Source organism: Macrotis lagotis, chromosome 1 (assembly GCF_037893015.1).
Source record: "Macrotis lagotis isolate mMagLag1 chromosome 1, bilby.v1.9.chrom.fasta, whole genome shotgun sequence".
In the NCBI taxonomy this organism is placed as follows: domain Eukaryota; kingdom Metazoa; phylum Chordata; class Mammalia; order Peramelemorphia; family Peramelidae; genus Macrotis; species Macrotis lagotis.
The window spans coordinates 562,775,386-562,793,324 of NC_133658.1; the positions used below are offsets into that span (position 1 = coordinate 562,775,386).

Genomic DNA, 17,939 nt, shown 5'->3' on the forward strand with positions numbered 1-17,939 from the left:
TATGGTGTGAGTGTGTGTGTATGTATGCATGTGTGTATGCATGCATGTGTGCATATGTGTGCATATATTTTATTCTGTCTTCCACTTTCCCATCTTTTTTCCTAGATAGCAAAGGTTCCATGATTCTTCAGCAAGCTGAAGTCGAGCTCATAGACCAGACTGTATGTGTTTCCACATATGGAATTGTTACTGCCCGAATGCTTTGTGCAGGTGCAATGTCTGGGAAGAGAGATGCTTGCAAAGTAAGTAATCCAAAATTTTTCTGTTTCAAAGCTTTGTACATCCTAACCTCCTTAGAAGTCTGAGAAATGACCTGGCCAAGAGTAACCCTTGTTCCTGGGGACTAGAATTTAAATTTCCTTCTTCTAGTCCAATGTGTTTTCCTTTATTTTTGTTGTTATATTATATAGTCATGTCCAACTCTTCTTGACTCATTTGGGGTTTTTCTTGGCAAGGATACTGGAGTGTTTTGCCATTTTCTTCTTCAGTTTATTTTACAGATGAGGAAACTGAGACAGACAGAGTTAAGTGACTTGCCTAGGGTTATGTAGCTAGTTTCTGAGGCTAGATATGAACTCAGATCCTTTTGGTTTGGTACTCTATCCACTGAACCAGCTAGCTGTCATTTAAACCTTACTGGGTTTTTTTTTTTTTCTGTTCTTTATAGCTTACTGAGTTTTTTTCCCTGTTCCTACATGACATGAGAAAGCTAAGATTTAGAAATATTAAATGATTTGCTTAATGTCACACAGCTTAGTCATGAATTAGGACTAGAATTCTTATTTCAACTTCTGGTTCCAAGACATTTCTTTTTTCCTTTATGCTACAACTGTTTCTGATCAATCAATGAATATTTATTAAGCACCTATTCTATACCAGAGTGGGTGTTAGGAGGTTAGAGAGATGAGCAGCATATACCAATGAAATTGCAGGTTCAATCCTTATTCTGAAATGTTTGCTCTAATATTATTTCTTTGAATCATAATTACATTTGATTGTTTATATGACAAATGAGTTTCTTTAAATGTGTGGGGTCCCAAGGTTGTGATGGTATAAAGCAACTTTTCCTCTCATTCGTGGATCTGATTTATGGTCACTATAGATAGTGAAAAAAATAGGCTCAGATTAACTTAAGGTGTTTTCATCATACCAAATATACTTATTCAATGTAGTTTGCCATCTTGAGCCAATATCATCTTAAAGTCAGAAGGTGGGAGGATTTTAGAATTTTGAGGAACCTTAGAGAAAATCTAATTCTTTTACAGATGAAGAAACTAAGGAAAACACTAGAAATGCTAGTTTTATCTGTACATACTAGCATGTTTCCTAAGAAATGTATTTGTTCCCTTATTAGAAGCTTCTTAGTATTAGAGTGCTCTTTAATTTTTTAATTTTTTAGGTTTTTGCAAGGCAAATGAGGTTAAGTGGCTTGCCCAAGACCACACAGCTAGGCAATTATTAAGTGTCTGAGGTCAGATTTGAACTCAGGTCCTCCTGACTCCAGGACTGGTGCTCTATCCACTGTGCCACCTAGCCACCCCCAGAGTGCTCTTTATATTAAGGAAAACATTCTGTATCAATCCCAAGTCATGGTTTATACAGGTAGTTGTAGGATAACTTTTTAAAATTAAATAGAAATGTGACTTTAGGCATGGTACTTCATTTCTTTGGTTCTCAGTTTACTTCTTTTGTACAATGGGGTGATTGAATTATATCTAGATAAGGTTTCCTTCAAATTATATAATTCTATAAATGTTACTCCTGTTAGTAAATTATGGTTTTTCTTATCCCCATCCCCACCGGGGATAGGCAGAACCAAAGCGGTACTCCATGTCTTCATTCATTCATCCCATTTATTACGATTGGATAGCCAGTAGCTTTCTCTGAGAATGAAAGGACACCCTGGCTAAGCTGATAGGTACTTTGTCATTGGAAACTCAACAGAAGAATAATCCCTGGCTAGTAAAACTAGTCCCAAGGAGACATGGAGAGAGAAGAGAAGGTTTACCAGGTAGTTGTCGGAAGGAAAGGGGGATTTTTCATGGTGCCTTAACTCATTTCTCTAAACTACCCCAATTACCATACTCTTAAAAGACACCTCAGCTACCTATATTGGTATGCAAGGCATAGACTACTAATCCCAGATCTAAGGGGTCTCAGTCTAGGAAGAATAACACAGGGTCAGACAATCTGGATTCAAATCTGGATTCTACCAGTTTTTATTGGTGGAAATTTGGGCAAGTCACTTAACTATTCTGATTCTTAATTTCTTCATTTGTAAAACAATTAGATTTTTTCCAAAATTCCAAAATTCTAAAATTCCCCTACTTTCTGATTTAAGATGATATTGGCTTAAGATGGCAGACTAGATTGAGTAAATATATTTGGTTAATCTGAGACTATTTCTTTTTTACTATCTACAGTGATCATAAATCAAATTCATGAATAGTGGGAGGAAAAGTTGCTTTATACTATCACAACCTTGGGACCCCACAGAGTTAAAGAAACCCAATTGTCATACAGAGAATCAAATGCAATTATGATTCAAAGAAATAATACTAGAACAAACATTTCAGAATGAGGATTGAACCTATGATTTCATTGGTATAAGAAACTCCCTCTACCAATTTAGGTCAGCATTTTCTCACAGTTTCTAATTTTTCAGAGCTATCCAGTGCACTAAAAGGTTAGGTAATTTGGCCAGGCCATTCTGGCTTTGAAATCAGTTCTCTATCTTCTATTTCATGATGCCTCTGAGTGCAAACAATTCTTAGCTTTATAAAACCTGAACTTTAATACTGGAGAGATGGAAACTCAAGTCTCCTAAACATCAAGTATCTTCAGTTGAATGAAGCCAACCATCAGTGTCACCAACAAATGTGAACTGACATTTAAAGGTTCATTTTTCTTCTCAATAACTCAGTGGCACATTAAGAAACTATAGTAGTCAAGAGGAATGTGTTTAGAATAATGATTAAATTACATTACTTGTGAAATAAATGCTTTAAAGACATTTATTAAACCACTAACAAGTATTTGTGTGACAAATATGTCTGACACAGACATGGTCTTGTTGTAGGGAGATTCGGGTGGACCCTTATCATGTCAAAGAAAAAGTGATGGAAAATGGATTTTGACTGGCATTGTTAGCTGGGGACGTGGCTGTGGAAGAGCCGACTTTCCTGGTGTTTACACAAGGGTGTCAAATTTTGTTCCCTGGATTCACAGATATGTACCTTCTCTTTTGTAACTTTGGATATAATTTCCCTGGAATGTTGAATGTATACTATGTGAGAATACCATTAAAATGATTTAGTAATTACTAGCAGTGCATGTCCATTTTTTCTTCAGGAAATGTCTTAGATCACATGCATATTGTTGGGTTACAGATAGAGGGTGGGGTAATATGCTGTTTTATTCAGATAGAATTTTCCCATCAGCATTCATTCATTAACTCCTTCATCCAGTAAACATATATTTAGCATCTCTTGTGCTAAAGTACTATGGTAGTTACTAAGGCTAAAATGATAAATAGGACATGGATCCTATTATCAAGGAACCTGTCACCTCTCTGTGTACAAATACACAAATAAAGGAAAAACATCAAAGCAAGATATCAAGATATATGCCAAGGAGCAGTTTGGGCAAAGTGCTATAAGAAATTTTTTCGACATTCATCCACATGCATATGCATATTTTAAGTTACATGACTTTCTTCTACCCTCCCTGCACAGTCAGGTGAATTTTGTACATACACATTTGTGTTTAACATGTTTATAATTTAGTCAGTTTTGGTATGTGGAATTAGGATTAAGGGGGAAAAAAAGAAAAGCAAGAGATAGGAAAGAAATAATAAGAGAAATTTTAAAATAGTAAAGATAGTGTTCATTCAGATTCTTTAGGGTTGTCTTGGTTTTGCTTTATTTTTCTTCCTCTGAATGGGAATAGCATTGTCCATAGCTGGTTTCCTAGGGTTGTCCTAGAAGAGGTCACTTTTCACTTTCATCTGGAGGGGCTCGGGAAGACTTCATGGAAAAAGTGCTATCTGAACTGAGAATTGAAGGAAGGGAATGACTCTAGAAAATGAAGATGGAGAGATAATTTGAATTCTGTTCTGTGCCCTATCAAGTGCACCCCCTGGATGCCCAACTAATTAGTTCTTGTACACATCAGTAATCGATGACAATCATAAGCCACAAGTTTTTCAGTCATTCCCTGACTGATGGACATCTGCTCAGTTTCCAAGTCTTTTCTATCACAAAAGGAGCTGTTATGAATATCTTTATACAAATCGATCCTTTTCCCTTTTCTTTGATCTGTATGAAGTACAGACCTAGTACTGGTATTGCTGAGTCAAAGGATATGCAAACTTTATAGCCCTTTTGGCATTAAAAATATTTCTGAGGTAGAATCAATAGAACTATATAACTGATTAGACATGTGGGCAGGAGTGCTGGGAGCAACAGAGAGAGGAGAGAGAGAGAGACAGAGGCAGAGAAAAACAGGTGAGAGAGAGAGACAAAGACAGAGACAGAGAGAGACAGAAACAGAGAGACAGAGACAAAGGAACAGAAAGACAGAGAAGAGAGAGAGGCAGAGCAAGAGACAGAGAGACAGAAACAGATACAGAAAGACAAAGACAGAGGAACAGAAAGACAGAAGACAGACAGAAACAGAGACACAGAAAGACAGAGAATCAGAGGAGCAGAGAGAGAGAGAGAGAGAGAGAGAGAGAGAGAGAGAGAGAGATCAAGGACAGAATCTTGAAGATAATGGTGCTCGAAGGGTAAAAGGAAGTTTACCAAAGGAGACAGAGAAGTGGTATGAAAGATAAGAGGAAAGTCATGAGCATGTCATCAACCAAAGAAGGAAAGGGCATCAGGAAAAAGAAGACATGGTTCACCGTGTCAAATGCTTTTATATAGAACAGAAAATGAGCAATTGGGGTTAATGATAAGCTTTCCAGGGACCTTCAAGAGAGCTATTTCAAAGAGGGAGAGGGAGGGGATGGAAACCAGATTGGAAGAAAATGAGTTTGAGGAGTAAGTGAGCAGTGAGGAAGCAAATAAAACAAGTGGTAAATTGTTCCTTCTTGAAATTCATTTGTGAAATGAAGAGAGATTTGGCATTACAACCTGAGAGTGGCAGGGTCAAAGGAACTTTGGGGGTTTTTGTTTGATTTTTTAGGCAGATAGTTTGCTCAACGGATAGAATATTGGACACAGAGTCAGACTCTACCACACTGAGACACGACACATACTTAGGCAAGTTATTCAACCTCTCTCACCCTTCCTTTCTTCATCTTAAAAGACTAATAATACCACCAATCTCTTTGGCTTGTTATGAGGATTAAATAAGATATCATATATAAAGCATTTTTGAAACCTTGAAGTTCCATATAAGTGCCAATTGTTATCATCATCATCATCATCATCATCTTTATATCATCATTGGTGTATTTTCATGGACAGATAGGAAGAATTATTTATAGTCATTGAATTGGAAGAGGACAGCAAGGTTGTTTAGTGAATGAAGTTCCAGGCCTGGAGTCAGAAAAGAGAGTGCAGGTGATGACTATTTACAAATCCGCCTCACCTAATTCCAGTTCACCTGCAAGTCAGGTCCTAATCCCAAGATGTTGCTGGTCCTCTTCTAAAGGAAGTTTATACAACATATATATGTGTGTGTGTGTGTGTGTGTGTGTGTGTGTATGTATGTGCATGTGTACACATACATAGAGCAGGTAGGTGGAACAGTGGTAAGAGTTCTGGGCTTGGAGTCAGGATGAACTGAGTTCAAATTCAGCCTCAGCCATTTAATGTGTGGCCATGGGCAAGTCACTTTATCTTACTTGTCTCAGTTCCTCATCTGTAAAATGAGTTGGAAAATGATCCTGTAGGTTTTTCTTTGTTTTGTTTTGCTTTTTCTTCCTCTGGATGGGGATAGCATTAATGGTCCATAGCCATTCTAATACAGTTGTCCTAGGTCTCTGAACTGATGAGAGGAGCTGTTTCTATCAAGGCTGATCATCTCACAATGTTCTCTTGGTTCTGCTCTCTTTGCTCAGCATCAGTTCCTGTAATCTGTTCCATGCTTCTCTAGACCAACAATCCTAGATTGAACAGCACTCCTTAACATTCATATACAATAACTTGTTCAGTCATTCCTCAATTGATGGATTCCCTTCAATTTCCAATTCTTTGCCACTACAAAAAGAGCTGCTATGAATATTTTGGAACAAGTGGAAGTTTTTCCTTAAATGGGAATTTTGGAGGTGTTGTGTGAAAGATGCAGATGACATTTAAAGCCAGGAGACAATACAGAAAAAGTTTGGAAATTCAAAAATACATATATATATATATATATATATATATATATATATATATAGTATTGCATAAGATCAAGATATTTTATCTTTTAATATAAACCAGCACAATTTCTTTTCTAAAGTTAAAATCAGTTAAAAGTTAAAGTTTGTGAAAAGAGCACAAAAGCACAAACTATAAATGTAGAGATATCTTAAAAAGTTTAGTAACTCAGAAATGCATATATGTACTGTCATGTATACTATTACCCATGAAGGATGTATTTTATTGTTCAATAACAGTAAGCTCAATGTGTAGAATGTTGGACTCAGAGTCAGACCCTGCTTTAGACTCATACTCAGACACATACTTGGGCAAGTCATTCAACCTCTCTCATGCTTCCTCTCTTCATCTTAAAAGACTAATAATAGCACTGATCTCTTTGAGGCTGTTATAATGCTCTACATTTTTTCCTTGAAATAAAATTTGTGGTAAAAGAACTATGGTTCTAGACATTGATTTGGGGATGCCAAGTGAGTTTACTGCAATCTCTATATGACATCTTACAGTGATCTCCCATGATCTTTGAATCTTGAGTTTCTTGTATCTTGTGTCATTTAAACAGCATAAACTCCATTAAAATCATGAGTCCCAAGCATTGTGTTCCTAGTGTTTTGAAAAATGTTTGCAAGAAACAGAGGAAAGCACTTAACTTAAAGGAGAAAGCAGAATTGTTAGCAGAATTGTGATTACTTCAGTTTAAAAACAGCTGCTGCAGCTGCCACCACTAAAACACAAGGCATATCAAGAAAAAAAAGAGAAGGAAATGGACACTGTTATCTATACTGACATCTGCAAAGCTTTTGTAGAAAATATGAGAGTCAAATGTCTCTTTTATGTAGAAAAAGCAACATTCTTTTAGGTGCAGGAATATAAAAAAAAAGTCATTCCAATGGACTCTGGCATCATACAAGAAAAGACTAAGACTTTCCTAAAGGAAAATGAAGGTGAAGAATCTGTTCTGTGGATTTGTAGGCCAGCAAAGGCTGGTTTGAAAATTTTAAAAGAAGTTTTAACCTACACAATGTCAAAGTAATGGGAGAGTCAGTTTCTCTCTAACAAGAGACAGTTCAGGAATTTCCTGAAACTCTAAATAGTTTGAAGAGCAGAGCTAAAAACCAGAACAGATATGCAATACTGAAGAAACTGTCACATAAATAGGAAAAAATTCCTCAGAGAATATATATCAGCCAAGAAGAGATATAAACCCCAGAATTTAAAGGCACAAAGAGTAGGGTAACCCTGCTCTTTTGTGCCAATATCACCCAGTATCCCTTTCCACCTCTAGTGCCATTCCTATCACTCTATCAACCCCTACCACCTCAGCTCATTCTCCTTCTCTTCCACTCATGGAAGACAATGATGATGAAGAACTCTGATGATTCACCGCCAAATGATAAGAATACCATACAGTTAATAAGTAAATATTAATTTAGTAATAATATTAATCATAAGTTAATGATAATATGTATTAAGGTAACATTTGTAGTATATAGTATAATAATAAGTTAAAGATGTTTTATGTATATATGATATGTGTGTGTTAATTGTATGGCAAGAATTGTATGACTGATTCATGTGTGTGTGTGTGTGTGTGTGTGTGTGTGTGTGTATGTGTGTGTGTGTGGTCATGAGTTTTCATCATCATTATCATCACCAATCAGCATTTCAAAGTCATTTCAAGTTAGATTACAGAGATGTACCACAGATAAATGTTGAGTACCATTAAAGATTCAAAGGTTATTTTTTAAAAAATTCTTCTGTTATATGTGCAACATGTTCAGTATTATTCTTCTCAAATTTGTTTCATTTTTTAAACTTTTGATGTTCATTTTGTAATTTTTGTTGCTTTTTCATGGTTATTTTTACCTATTGCAGACCCACATAATTCTTAGTTCAAATCTTACAAAAAAGAATTGTAAGCATCCTATAAAAGAAAGAGAAAAAAATTAGACTTCTTTGATACAAAGGATGGGACAAAAAACATTTGATGCAGATTTTCTACATCGTGGAGGCATTGTGTCCTTAACCCCTACAGTGTAGAAGGGATAACTATACCTATATACCAGTCAGTTAACACTACCTTATTATCATTTGATAGATATTTCTCAATTTCTATGTTTCTACAAATAGAAATGGGACCAAATTGCTGCAAAGTATTGTTTCTGTTCCCAGCACATACCTGTTGAGGGACCTGAGGATTTCCTTTCTATTTCTATGTCCATTTACTGTTTCTCTGTTCTCTTGTATTGAGATTTGGCACAGTAGAGAAAGAGTACTGGCCTTTGAGTCAAGAAGATGGGAGTTCAAATCCAACCTCAGACACTTGCCACTTATTAGCTGTGTGACTTTGGCAAGTCACTTAATCCTGATTGCCTCCCATTCAGGGTCATCTCCAGTTGTCCTGATTCATATCTGGCCACCAGATTCAGATGGCTCTGGAGGAGAAAGTGAGGCTGGTGACTTAGAACAGCATCTCACTCACTCAAATCCAATTCATGTACTTGTCATGGCATCACTTCCCTGATGTCATGGTTTTCTTCAAGAATGAAGGACAAGGGGGATGGAGCCAAGATGGTGGCATGAAGGCAAGAATTCCTGGAAACTTGCTTTCCCCAAAACTCTAAAAGCCATCAAATTATGACTCTACCCAAAATTTGAGGGGCAGACCCCACAGAATGGCTGAGTGATACAGTTTCCTAGTCCAAGACAACATAGAGTTCCACAGGAAAGGTCTGTTTCACCAGAGTGGGGGTTGGAAAGAGCCACAGTGCAGTCATAGCACAGCACAGCTGGAGCCAGGTGCCTGGGTCCATGGCAGAAGCGGTGGTTTCCAGACCTCTTTGGCCTAAGGGATCACCGGGGATAGCTGGAAGGGGTAGTGAGAGAACTCTGCTACACCAGAGCGGAGTGCCAGCTTCAGAGCAGCCCTGTGGAGTCACCCAGCACTTTTAGAGCTCTCAGCTCACAAATAGTAAGGGGGTCAGGGGAGATTGCAGAGGTCTCTCTGTTCTCTCTGAGGCAAGACTCTGCTCTTTGTCCACACTCAGATACAGGTTGCTGTTTGGGCTCCCATACTACCATAGCCCAGCAGGGACCCTCCTCACAGCTCCAGGGCAGAGGGGAGGACCTTTGGTCATACACATCCCAGAGCACAGACAACAGAGCCTCTCATAAGACCCTGGAGGAATTAAGGTCCCTGTGGATTCCCCCCCCCCAAAAAAAAAGCCTTGGAAGTGTGGTAAATCAGCCATAGGCTGAGGAAATGAGCAAATAACAGAAAAAGAAGAATCTGACCATAGAAAATTACTTTGGTCCCATGGAGGAACAAAATACATACTCAGAAGATGACAAAGGTGAAGCTTATGTATCTAAAACCTCCAAGAGAAATAGAAAATGAGTTCAGGCTATGGATGAGCCAAAAAGAATTTGAAAAGCAGTTAAGGGAGATAGAGGAAAAATTGGGAGGAGAAATGAGAGTAATGCAGCTAAATCATGATAGCCAAGTCAGCAGCTTGGTGAAAGACATACAAAGTACTGAAGAAAATATCATATTAAAAACCAGTTTAGGCCAAATGGAAAAAGCAACCCAAAAAGCAAATGAGGAGAAGAATTCCTTAAAAAGCAGAATTGGTCAGCTGGAAAAGGAGATAAAAAAGCTCTCTGAAGAAAATAACTCCTTCAAATGCAGAACAGAACTAAAGGAAGCAGATGACTTTGCAAGAAATCAGGAAGAAATAAAATTGTACCCCCCCAAAAGAACAAAAATTAGAAGAATCTTGAAAACAGTTCCAGGAGAGATAATTTAAAAATTATAGGGGTAACCTGACCAGGAAAAGAGCCTAGACTTCATTTTTCAAGAAATAATACAGCTGAGATCCTAGAAACAGAGGGTAAAATAGAAATTGAGAGAATTCACCAATTACCTCCTGAAAGAGATCCCAAAAGAAAAACTTCAAGGAATATTATAGCCAAATTCCAAAACTCCCCAGTCAAAGAGAAAATACTAAAAGCTGCCAGAAACAAGCAATTCAACTACCATGGCTCTATAGTCAGGATTACACAGGATCTGGCAGTGTCTACATTAAAAATGCATAGGGCTTAGAATATGATAGTCCAGAAGGTAAAAATGTTTGGTTTACAACCAAAAATCAACTACCCAGGAAAACTGAACATCCTCTTTCAGGGGAAAAGGTGAATTTTCAATGAAACAGGGTACTTTCAAACTTTCCTTTTGAAACAACCAGAGCTGAACAGAAAGTTTGATCTCCAAGTACAGGACTTAGGTGAACCATAGAGGGGATGGATGAGAAGGAATAACTATGAGGAATTTAATGATGTTGAACTGTTTGTTCTCCTGCATGGGAAGAAGATACTGATAACTCATATGAACTTTCTCATTTCTAAAAGCTGTTAGAAGGAGCATGTATAGACAAGGCACAAGAAGGAGCTGAATATAATGGTATAATATAGTAAAAAGATAGAGTCAATGGGTGATAAAGGAAAGTACTAGGAGGAAGAGAAAGAAGAGGAAGAAGGGACTAAGATATTTCACATAAGAATTAAGTAAAAACTTTTACAATAGAGTGGAATGGGGAAGGCGAGGGGGAATGAGTGAGCCTTCATTCTCATCAGAAATGGCTCATACACACTTAATAGGATATAGAAATCTATCTTACTCTAGAAAAAAATGAGAGGAAAGGGATGGGATAAGGAGGAATGGGAGGAGGGAGGGGGGAGTAGGTGATAGAAGAGAGGGAAGATCATGGGAGAGGATATTCAGATACAACACACTTCTGAACAGAGACAGGGTGAAAGAAGAGAGAGAGAATGGAATAAATGAGAGTGGGGAAGAATAGAGTGAAGGTAAATACAGCTAGTAATAACAACTATGCGAAAAGTATTAAAGCAACTTCTCTAGTGGACTCATGAAAAAGAAGGCAACTCATCCCAGAGACAGAGCCATTGGAATCTGAACACAGACTGGAGTACACTTTTTTCCCCCTCTTTCATTATTCTTGAGGTTTCTCTTATTTTTTTGGGGGGGAGGGGTTTATATTTACTCCCACAACAAGATTATTGTAATAATATAAAATCAATAAACCAAAGAAACAAATAAAAAATGTAGAAACAAAAATATGAAGGTCAAACATTATCTGGAAGGTCAACAATCAAAAGGTTGCTGGTTTCAAAGTTAATTGTATGCAATTAGAGGAAGTTGTTGCTAGGTAAATCATTCAGCCTTGCTTTACACAAGACCCAGGATTCTGCTGTAGATGGAATTGATGTGTATCTCTACTTGATTGATTGTTTTAATAAAATATACTTTTTAGCCTTTTTAAAAAAAGATAAGCATAACAAGATTTTTAAAGGATTCACCTAGGACAGGATTTTAGCGAAAATAATTGCAGGCATGACTTAAATGAACACTCTAAGCCAGGTAAGGTAATAATATACTTTTGAGATCATTGAAGTCAGGAAGATTGAGGCTGGAGACCTCTTGAGCACTGGACTTCCAAGCAACAGAGATCTGAGATACCAGGTGTCTGAACTTAATTTGGCAACAATATGGTGAACCCTTTGGAACATGATTCCACAAAATTGTCTAAGGAAGGTTGATCTCAGGTTGAAAATGGAGAGGTCAAAATTTCCAGAGTGGTATAGAGCCCATGAATAACTTTGAATTTCCAGACTGAGCAAGATTAGGAGACTCAGTTTTTGCAAATAAACAAACATAATTTTTTGAAAAATATTCAGTTCTAGCATGGAGATAATTCAGAGATGGATGGAATAGGTAGTCATTGATATTAGCAAATAATCCTTTACTTATGAGAAGAAAGATCAGGTTTAGATTAGATTGTCACTGACATTAATAATCTTATTGCCTACTCTAACAATTGTGTTTCTCTATGCCACACTGTAATGCTTCCTTCTAATTCACTCTGGATCTTTTCTGTGGTTAGATTCCCCTCTCCTTGGTCCTTAATACACTAAACTTGTGAATGGCAGCTGGGTTCACTGGGGACAAGGCATGTAAAATTGGGAAAATCAAATAAATCATGATTAGAAACAAGATATTAGGGGCAGCTAGGTGGTATAGTAGATAAAGCACCGGCCCTGGAGTCAGGAGTACCTGGGTTCAAATCCGGTCTCAGACACTTAATAATTACCTAGCTGTGTGGCCTTGGGCAAGCCACTTAACCCCATTTGCCTTGCAAAAAACAAAACAAAAAAAGAGATTAGGAATCCAGATTTATGGATCAGCTCCACTTAGCATCAGCATCAGTGATCCACACAAAGGGATCTAAATCTGATATAGTTGGAATGTATTTATGTAATTGTGGGGACATTTCAGGGATTGGTTTACAGAGTTCAGAGAAGAAGAAAGGCCTTGTTTACAGAACTCTGAAGGCATTGATGGATCTGGTTTATGAAGCTCATGTGCCATGAAGAGTGAGTGCATGGAAATGGTTGGGAGACAACTACCTCTTGTTGCTCTAGAAAGTTTCCACAAAGTCCCATAACCCAGAGGGAACAAATGTGGTATTCATCTATGGGAAAAGGTACCCAAATGGGGTGAGTCTTTTTGTCCAGGGCAATATTGCTGGGACTGGGTTACTAAGTTTAAGAAAAAAACTACTAAAAATGAAATCAGGTCAGGAACAGGGCTTCTTTCTCTATAATTACAGGTTTGCAATTCAATTCCTAAGATGGCTATCTTGGTCAGCAGATCCAAGGAAAGAGCCTTTATTGTTCTTAATTGGGTCTTTCTTTAGTCAGTAAGTTCAATATAATATCAATGCTAGGACTCAAGCAGCAATAAAATTCATCCATTTGTCATTCAACAGATATTAATTAAATACCTACCATGTGTATAATGTGGGTCAACTAGGTGGTCTAGAATTCAAATGTGACCTCAGACACTCACTAGCCATGTGACCCTGAGCAAATCACTTTACTGTTTTCTTTGATTTCCTCATCTGTCAAATGAGCTGGAGAAGGAATGGAAAACTACTCCAGTGCCTTTACCAAGAAAACCCAAATGGAATTATGAAGAGTCAGAGACAACTGAACAACAGCATATGTACTGTGCTGGGTGCTAAAACAGATATAAAATTAGCTAAGAAATGGTTCCAAAGACCCTTTCTTGAAAAATAGAATATGGCAAATGAGAAAGAGTTTCTCTTTGAAAGAGACTTTCAAAAGATGGTGTATACAGAATCTTGAGTCATATGAACCAATTCCTCATTTTTAAGATGAGAAAAATGAAGCTCAGAGAGGTACTCAGAATGAATTGTCCAAGGTCATGTGATGAAGTGGCAAGGGGAAAATCCAGATCTCCTGATCCTCAGTCCAGACCCTGTTCTACATAAATATGAGCATTAATCAATAATATTATAAAATCATTTATTATTGAGGTAAAAATCTGTTTCTAAACCTGGTATACAGAGGTATTATTCTATAGCATCAGTATTCTAAATTCTCAGCCTCTGATTATGGTTTTTTTTATACATGGAACTTCCTCATATGATGAATGATACTAATCATACTACATGTAAAAGCATCTTTGATTGTGGGCATTTGGTATATCCCATCAGAGTTATTTTTGTTGAGTTCAAAATAGGTCAGCTCAGATAATCTGAAGCCTGAGGGGAGAATATATGGAAGTCAGATAGAGAAGGGTATTTACATGAAAGCCATGGCAAGGAAAGAACTTTAAATAGGTTCATAATGATCAAAGTTGAGGGTGAAAGAGGAAACTAGACTCCTGGCTAGCCCATATATCAATGATACCAAAGCCTTGAAGTATCTTTAACTAGTGAGAAGGAAAAGGAATGAATTGTCCAGACAAAGTTGAAAATCAAAGAATCCAAGCTGGGAGAGGTTCTAGGATCAGGTAGCCTGTAAGTCTGCAGTAGGTCCATGGTATCACATCCTGGTTAGAAGATAACTAGAAAAAACTTGACCTTTTTCCCATTTTTCTAGTTCTTTTTTTTTCTTTATAGGACCTATTAATCTCCCAACCTCAATGCTAGGATGCAAAGGATCTGACTAAGGTTCATCATGGTTTCAGAAATCAAACTGCTTTTACAGATTCAGACTCATTTATCAAAGTGTTACTTAACCTATGATACCTGAAGCTTCAGGAAATTTGAAGGGAAAAAAAAAAAGAAAAATATTCCTTTGACTTACCTCGACCTCAAATCAAGTTAAGGAAGATTTGGGAACTGAATCTAAGGCAAGAGGATTGGAATTTGATACTGATGTGGCTTTATCAGTCAGATATCCTATGCCACCTGACCAGGGACAGAAGTGATGTCATAATATGGACTTTACCCCATACCTGGAGATAAAAAAGTATTCCTGTTTGGAGCAGACATACTGAGTGAGTAAAGAGCAAGGCAGAGTAGTATACACCAGGTTGCCTTGCCCACTTACTGTGCATACCATCTAAAATAGAATTTGAGCTGCACATCTAACTGTGGATGTACCCAAAAGTTTTGTTTTGGACTCTCTTCTCTCTATGCTTTCTCTCAGTGGATTCATTAGCTTCCATGGTATAATTATTATGCTTATATAGATAACTCTAGTACTATATACATTTAGCCCTAATTTCTCTTAAAGTCCAGTTCTGCTGCATATACTACATATTGGACATTTCAAACTGAATGTTCTATTCAACTAAAGAATCCCCCCCCAAAAAATGTAGAAAAAGTACTCATCATCTTGTCCCCTAAACTCAACCCTCTTTAGAACATTACTATGTGTATCAAATTTGTCACATATGTATGCAGTCAAGGGTCACACAAGTTGAATCCCTTAGAGTCATAATTGATTCCTACATCTCCCTTGTTCCACATACCCAAGTGATTTCTACCTAACAATTCTTACCTTAGGCCTCTTCTCTCTACCTATAAGGCAGTCTGTAGTTCAAATCCTCATAATAGCTGGCCTATTTCAATAGTCTCCTAATTGATGTCTCTGACTCAAGTTCTTCCCCTTTCTAATGTATTCTTCATACAGATGTCAAAGTGATTTTCCTAAAGCATAGATTTTATTATGTTACTCTTGCCTAACAGACTCCAGTGAGTACCTATTGCTCCTACTCCTATGTTTGACTTTTAAAGCCCTTCATAATGTGCCTCAATAGACCTTTCCAGTTTCATTATTTATTGTTCCCTTTTACAGATTATGGACCCAAATTGCCTTTTTTATTGATTCCTAAAATACTTCAATGCTATTTCCATATCTTTGAGAAGATTGCCTCCTTTTTGCATCTTAGAATTCCTCTTTTCCTTTAAGCTTAAAACTCTTCATGATTACCCCCAGCTGCTATTAGTGCCTTCCGTTAAAACCTAATTTTTATTTAATTCTTTTACGCTTGTCACAGGCAGTATGGCTTTTGGTGAATAGAAAGCATAAACCTCAGCCTTAGAAAGAGCTTAGTTCTACTTCCACTCGATACATGCTCAGTGTCCTAGGTAACTCTAAAACCTTTAGTTCCAAGAAGAGACCTGCAGGGTGACAAGATATTCCTCAGATAGGAGTGCCCCGTGCCACTTAGTCACAGATCCAGTACCTATCTCTTATGTGATATGTTCTTGAGCCTGATAAAGTTAACTGAGAATTTTTGTCTTTGTATTTCGAACGCCTAGTCCAGTGCTCGGCATATATTAGGTGCTTAATAAGTGCTTGCTGATTATCTGATTGATCGAAGTCACAGTCCCCAGTTTCGGAAGGCTGTGAGCCTAGCCGGGGTAGGCAAGCACTGGATTCCTTCTGCCCTGGGCAGTTTTTCTGGTTCTTTCAGCACCAGCACATCTTTCACTCCGCCTGTTCAGGTAATCTGACTGTCCAGGGCTAGACTGGAGCCAGGGACACGAAGAGCAAACCAGAAAAACAGCCCTCGGGAGGCGCGACATCTCCAAGCTCGCCCTTCGCCGGGATGGGCAAAGCCCAGGTTCCCGAGACACTTTGCCCTCTTTCTGTCCTCGCCTTGGGTCTGCAGGACCCGCCCCGCCCCGCCCGGTGCTCAGCCGCGTCACTCCCGGTGGGCGGGGAGGGAGGGAATCTGGACAGGTGAGGGCGAACCTCTAGCCAGAATACTCGGGTTTTCTAGAGTCTTTCTCTCCCGAGAGGAGGAGGCTGCCAGCTCTCGCCCGGCTAATGCTATGTATGAACTCAGACCACTGCCAGAGGAGGAAGAGCCTCTGAACGGGGCCGTCCCGCAGGAGAGACGTCTCCAGGTGGAGGAGAGCCGTCTCCAGGTGGAGGAGAGCCGTCTCCAGGTGGAGGACCCCGAGCCGGTCCAGGTAGGACGGAGAGCTTTGCGTCCCCCTTGCCCGGCGCGTTGTGTGAAGTGGCTTAGAGTGGATGGAGGGAGCCGACTTAGGGATAGACCTCCTCTAAAGTGCTTTTAAAAAGTTGGATCTTGCTAAGTTGACCCAAAACAAACGAATCAAAAGGATGCTGAATGGTCGAATAATACTTCCCCAAGGAAGAAATTTTGAGGTCTTTGGACGGGGACCACATCTAAAGCGTCCCACAGCTTTCGGCTTACATTGACAAGGAAGTGGCTTCTTGACTGTTCTCCCTCAGCAGATAGCTGGTGATTAGTTTTATAGATAGAACTCTGAGGTTTGAGACCCTTTTCTTCCTCAGTATTGTAGTTGAATTGTGCTTTCCTGTGTAATATCCTGGGACATTTTTTAATGTTTCTTCATAGTTGATGAATAATTGTCTATTTGGAAATAAAAGCCACGCCACAGGGCAGATCTGACATATTTTGGATTTGCCTTGTATGTAGCTGTCTACAGTTACTAAAACAAAGTCATTTTCCTTTTATTGGGATATTCTCTGTTAGAACTACCAGAATTATTTTTAATGTGTATTTGAAACCACGGTTGACAGATAATGGTATCATAATTAGTATAATTGTTTATAACAGTATCAACAAACCATGGAAATTTTTTCCTTTTTGGAGCATTGCTTGGAAAATGTCATTTTCATTTCTACGATGAGTAGATATTACATAGAAATAGTAAAAATTAAATAAATATTTAAAAGTTAGAATAAACAAGTACCATCATCTTTTATACTGAACAAGAGCAAGAAATAAGCCAATAACTACAACCAAAAGGGAAGCTAGATGGCACAGTGGATAAACTGACCTTGGGATCTGAGGAGGGGAATTTGAATCCAGCTTCTGACACTTACTAGCTGGGTGACCTTGGGCACATTACTTAATCCTGATTGTCTTGAATCCAGGGCCACGTCCAGTTATCCTGATTCATATCTGGTCACTGGACCCAGATGGCTCTAGAGGGGAAAGTGATCTTATTCAAAACCAAATCTTGTCATGGCATCACCTCCCTGATGCCATGGTCTTCTTCAAGAAAAAAAGGACAAACATTACAACCAAAAGGGAAGTCAGGGGGTTGTGTACAAAGGGTTATTTTTCTTTCTCTTCTACCTGCTTTCACTTCCTCTCCAGCTTTCAGTCAGCAGATTTTTTTTTATTAAGCACTTATTGCAAGTCAGTCAATACTTTATCTCCTCGGGCCACACAATAAG

The 17,939-nt window shown here is 38.2% G+C and overlaps 2 protein-coding genes across 2 annotated transcripts in view; both read left to right on the forward strand.

Annotated features, from left to right (window-relative positions):
• Positions 1-3,295, forward strand: part of TMPRSS7 (transmembrane serine protease 7) — a 90,619-nt gene extending 87,324 nt beyond the window's left edge. Inside the window, exons 17-18 of the mRNA XM_074233967.1 lie at positions 106-242; positions 3,080-3,295. Of these exons, the coding sequence (XP_074090068.1) occupies positions 106-242; positions 3,080-3,250 (308 nt within the window). The 3' untranslated portion in view covers positions 3,251-3,295. The remainder of the gene's footprint in view (positions 1-105; positions 243-3,079) is intronic.
• A 13,168-nt stretch (positions 3,296-16,463) lies between these two features.
• C1H3orf52 (chromosome 1 C3orf52 homolog) overlaps positions 16,464-17,939 on the forward strand; it is a 49,158-nt gene continuing 47,682 nt past the window's right edge. Inside the window, exon 1 of the mRNA XM_074214485.1 lies at positions 16,464-16,678. Coding sequence (XP_074070586.1) covers positions 16,538-16,678 — 141 coding nt within the window. The 5' untranslated portion in view covers positions 16,464-16,537. The remainder of the gene's footprint in view (positions 16,679-17,939) is intronic.